Raw genomic sequence first — 4,813 nt, 5'->3', positions numbered from 1 at the left:
GGGAAATGGAGAGCCTCGTCAGGATTCAAGCGGACGAGGCATAAGCCACTCGAGCTGTGCTTGTTCTCTCTTCAATCAAGAAGAAACAAAAGGTGTCTTTTTTTCTCTAGAACAAGAAAAAGGTCGAGTCCCAGACCAGAGAACGTCTCCCGGCTGTCTGATCCTGGCTGTCTGATCCTCCGAGGCTGAACCGCTCTGCTAAAAGACACAAGTTTCACCTGCAGCGCGCGGAACCGCTCACCGCCGCGGTTGCATGCCCGCCTAAAACCACGAGCTCCAGTCCAGTGCTCCATCCCCGCCGAAAGAAACGACAGTACGGCACCGTCCGTCAACACTGATAGATACCGATCGGTCATCGGTCTGATCCACCACCTTCCGGAAACCTCCTGCACCAAGTTGCGTCGGTGCTCTCCCTCCTCCCACCTATCCCCGTCTCCAATCCCCAACCACCAGGCCGACCGCGTGCGTGCTCTGTCGTGCAAACCATGGAGCAGCGGAGCAAGAATCCGGATCAGCTCCCGCTCCCCTGCGCCAGCGGCTGCGGCTTCTTCGGCTCCCCGGACACCGGCGGCCTCTGCTCCAAGTGCTTCCGCGACAGCCTCCGCCGCGCCGAGGCCCAGGCCCAGCTGCAGGCGTCCGCGGAGCCCCAAGCGGCGGCGGCGACGTCCAAGGAGGCGGAGGAGGAGGGGGCGAGGAGGGCAAAGGCAAGGGGCAGGTGCGCGTCGTGCGGGAGGAAGGTGGGCCTGATGGGGTTCGAGTGCCGGTGCGGCGGCGTGTTCTGCGGCGAGCACCGCTACTCGGACCGGCACGACTGCTGCTACGACTACAGGGGCGCCGGCCGCGACGCCATCTCCCAGGCCAACCCCGTCGTCAGGGCTGACAAGGTCGACAAGTTCTGAGCTCTTATTAAGTTTGGGTTCCCTCGGCTCCAATTATGGATCGATGGTGTGGTACGTGTCATCGATGGCTTGTACTCCTGAATTCCGGATACAGAATCCAAATGGACGATTCTGTCATTCTGTGTTTGTTTCTTTCGCTTGTACTCCGTACTACATATATTGCATTTCCCCGTCTTCTTTTTGTTTTGAGTTAATACCACTATTGATACATAAACTTGTAGGGGTGGGAACAGTTTCATACAAGAACTAAAAAACCCCACAAAACTAGCCCTCCAACTTGTCTGCCGTAACAAATTTATACAAAACCACCCCGAACTGCACACGTGGCACGCCACGTAGGCTCTGTCGGGCCCGGATCACGTTTTTACAAAGAAACCCTCGTGCTTTAGCAATTTCGCAGACAAGTCCATCCCTCCACAGAAAAGCACCTGGTCGTCGGCCCCGATGCAAACCCCTTCCAAAACCTTTCCCTTCTGCCCACGTCCCCTGTTCCTCCTCATCTCTGCCCGCTCCTCCTGCGAGGCGACGCCGCCGTCGGCCTCATCGGCGGCGACACAAGCCGCCATGGAGCCGCGGCGTAGGGAACCTGGCGAGTACCCTCCTGAATACGGCAAGGACCTTTTTATTCGCGCTTCCCCTGTTCCTCTGCTTCCCCTGTTCCTGCACTCGGCGCACTAGGGTTTTTCAGGCCGATCATGCCGATGTAGGGTTGAAAATTGGGTCGATCTGCTCACTAGGGTTGGTTGTGTGCGTCCCCAGGGTTCATAGGGGAAGTAGTTTCCATGAGCTTGTCTAGGGTTTCTTGATGCTGATTTGAGGAATTGGGGGGCGGGGGGGGGGGGGGGTCAATCAAGGGCAATGTGAGGGGATTTGATCTAGGGTTTTGGGTAGCATACAGGAAAAGGGGGGGGGGTCCTTGAGGGGGTCTTTTGATGTGATTTTATTGTTTACATATTCAGAGATTATATGCTATTGTTGCAGTGAACTGTAGATGCAGTGTAAAATGTGATGAAAGGGTGGTATTTTAGTTCATATTTCAGTGTAAAAATGCTGACTTTCCCTGTTATGCAAAAGTACATGGCTTTTTTTAGATGAAAGTCAGCATTTTTACCATTGATTTGTGATGAAAGGGTTGTCTTTTAGTTGATATTCAGTACATAGTTGTTTTTGAAAATCATGTACAGATTCAGTTATAGTTTGGTCACTGAAACTAAGACTCAGTTGCACTGAATATATCATCTGTCAGTTGTTGCAGTGACAAATGGAGAAGCTAGCCAGTTTTTCTCAGTGGAGTTTGAGCACAATGAAATTTTCTTGGGGGAATGCATAGGTGGAGAATTGAAGTTCTCTTACATTGGGTGCAGTCATGAAGCTTTTGACTACTGTCATTCAGACACATGGTTACTGGGGATGATCAAGTATTGCTTGTCAAGGATGGACTATGACCATACAGACCCTCAAATCAAGGTGTACTGGATTTTTCCAGATAAAGACTATGGTGATGGCCTGCTATGTGTGGACAATCCAGATGTTATAGCTGCTATGGTGAGGTCCAGCAGAGAAGCCAAGACATTGGATTTGTTAGTTGATGAGGAGAACAAGATTCAGACATTATATCCTGAAATCATACTAAAAGGATGCCCAACTGCAGATGGAAATGAGGATGAAGAACAAGGAGAGGATGCAGATCAAGATGCAGAGAATGCAGAGGAAGGAGAGGATGCAGAGGCAGATCATGATGCAGAGAATGCAATGGAAGGAGAGGATGCAGAGGCAGATCATGATGCAGATGCAGACAATGCAGATAATGCAGTTGAAAACAATGATGGAGAAGAAGAGTTGAATGAAACTGACTCAGACTTTTATGAGAGTGACTATGATTGTGAAGATGGAGATGATGATTTGTTTGCTCAGAATGTGGACAAATTATTGGATGACAACAATGAAGAAGAGGAAGAGATATTTGAGGAGGAAGATCCACTTGATGATGATGATCTCAACCTGTCAAAAGATGAGTTGGAGAAGTTGAAATATACATTCAGAACATTCAATGCAGATATGGACATGAGCAACCCAATCTTCAGGGTTGGGCAAGTATTTGAAGAAATGAAAGAGCTAAGGGAAGCAGTCACTGCATACACAGTCAAAAACAGAGTGAAAATCATCAAAGCTAGAAATGAGGCAGAGAGATTCATTGGTGTGTGTCAACCTGATTGCCCTTGGAGGTTGAAAGCATCTAGAGACAATAGAACGGGAAGCATTGTCATCAGAGAGTACAATGCATAGCACACCTGTCAGAAAACATGGGATTCCAAGTGCTTGACAGTGAAGTACCTGACTGAGATATTTATGGATGAGTTCAGAGACAACAAGAGCATGGACTTGGGTACATTTGGAAGAAAAGTTCAGCAAAAGTTCAAGCTTAATCCAGTGAGAATGAAGCTTGGTAGGGCCAGGAGTGCTGCACTTAAGATCATACATGGTGATGAGAAAGCACAATACAGCCAGTTGTGGGACCATGGACAAGAACTGAGGAGAAGTAATCCAGGGAGCAAATTCATTGTTTGCACAACCAAAGTGAAGGAAATAGGTGACCTGCTTCCAAAAGATCACCTATCTTCACTATATTGGTCCTATGATGCCTGCAAGAGATGTTTCCTGAATGGGTGCATGCCAATTCTATTTGTTGATGGCTGTCACCTGAAGAGCAAATACAAGGGCAATCAGGTTAACTGTTTTTCTCTGAATTTGTATCTGCATTTCATTTTCTCATTTTGTATCTTCCTGACATTTTGTGATCCTGCATAGGAAAGCGCATATGTGAGCACTTGGAATCCTCCTGGGCCACTTCCTGAAGAGTCTGCTTTTGTGGTGCAAGCTAGGGATTCTATCCCTCCAGAAGAACCACAACCACAACCACAACAAGTGTGAGGGGAAGAGGAAGGAAGAAAGCTGCAGCAGTACCACATCCAGATGAGCCAGGGTCAAGTGCAACTGGAGGAAGAGGAAGGAAGAAAGGAAAGACAGTGAGATCTGGCACTACAGAGAGAAGAGGATTTTCTGGGAGTAGAGCAAGAGGCAGAGGAGTGGCTGGGAGAAGAGACAAGAGGGAAGCTAGCTCTTATCCAGCATACAGGCTCATGTTTGGTGAAGATGGAGCAAGGGAGCCAATACCTGATCTCAACTTAACTGAAGAAATTCCAGTTTCTCATAATGCACCTGGGGTTGACAGTTAGATGTCTGTTTAGTTCATCAATGAACTTCATGCTAAACTGTAGAAGTTCATATCTGAACTTGATGCTAGCATTTTTCATGTAATACCAAATTTGTGTTGCAATGACAGTTAGACATGTAGTGAACTTCATGGCAATGTACTCAAGAATTAAAAACATTTGCGTTTTGAATACCAGCACATTTGAGTTGTTTGTGCATTACATGAAAATTGTCTGAATGTACTGAATATGCATTTGCTGAATGTACTGAAATTTGTGCATTTACTGAATTTGGTGAACTCCCACAATTAAAAAAATAAACAAAAAACTGTTTGGCCTGGGTCTCAAACCCAGGACCCGTGGGTAGAGAAGTAGGGTGCAATGCCAGTACGGTAAGAGTAGGAGCTTGTTAGTTGTAGATGCAGAAAGTTACTTCTACTCTTCTAGTTGCCAACTCCCACTCTAGACGGTTCGCGTTCCCACTCGGCGCATCAATAAATCCACCGCTCCGCCCACCACTCCCCACTCACCACTCCCCACACACCTACCGCGTCGCCTCCTCTCCCCACTCACCACCGCCGGCCACCGCCGCCATGGCGAACATCGAGGGCTGGAAGCTCGCACTGGAGGATCTGGCCGGCAACGACCAGTCGTTCCGCGCGCAGATTCGAGAGGTCTGCACCTGGTTCCCCACCCCGAAGA

At 48.5% G+C, this 4,813-nt stretch overlaps 1 protein-coding gene across 1 annotated transcript; it reads left to right on the top strand.

Annotated features, from left to right (window-relative positions):
- The first annotated feature begins 240 nt into the window (after nt 1–240).
- On the top strand, nt 241–1,076 carry LOC123058437 (zinc finger A20 and AN1 domain-containing stress-associated protein 2). The gene has a single exon (XM_044481161.1). It carries the CDS (start codon nt 486–488, stop codon nt 897–899), a length of 414 nt encoding a protein of 137 aa, XP_044337096.1. The 5' UTR covers nt 241–485; the 3' UTR covers nt 900–1,076.
- Nucleotides 1,077–4,813: the final 3,737 nt, after the last annotated feature.

The sequence above is a fragment of the Triticum aestivum genome, chromosome 3A, assembly GCF_018294505.1.
Source record: "Triticum aestivum cultivar Chinese Spring chromosome 3A, IWGSC CS RefSeq v2.1, whole genome shotgun sequence".
Taxonomy (NCBI): domain Eukaryota; kingdom Viridiplantae; phylum Streptophyta; class Magnoliopsida; order Poales; family Poaceae; genus Triticum; species Triticum aestivum.
Note: the sequence above shows the minus strand (reverse complement) of the source record. Positions and strands in the feature narration are given on the sequence as shown.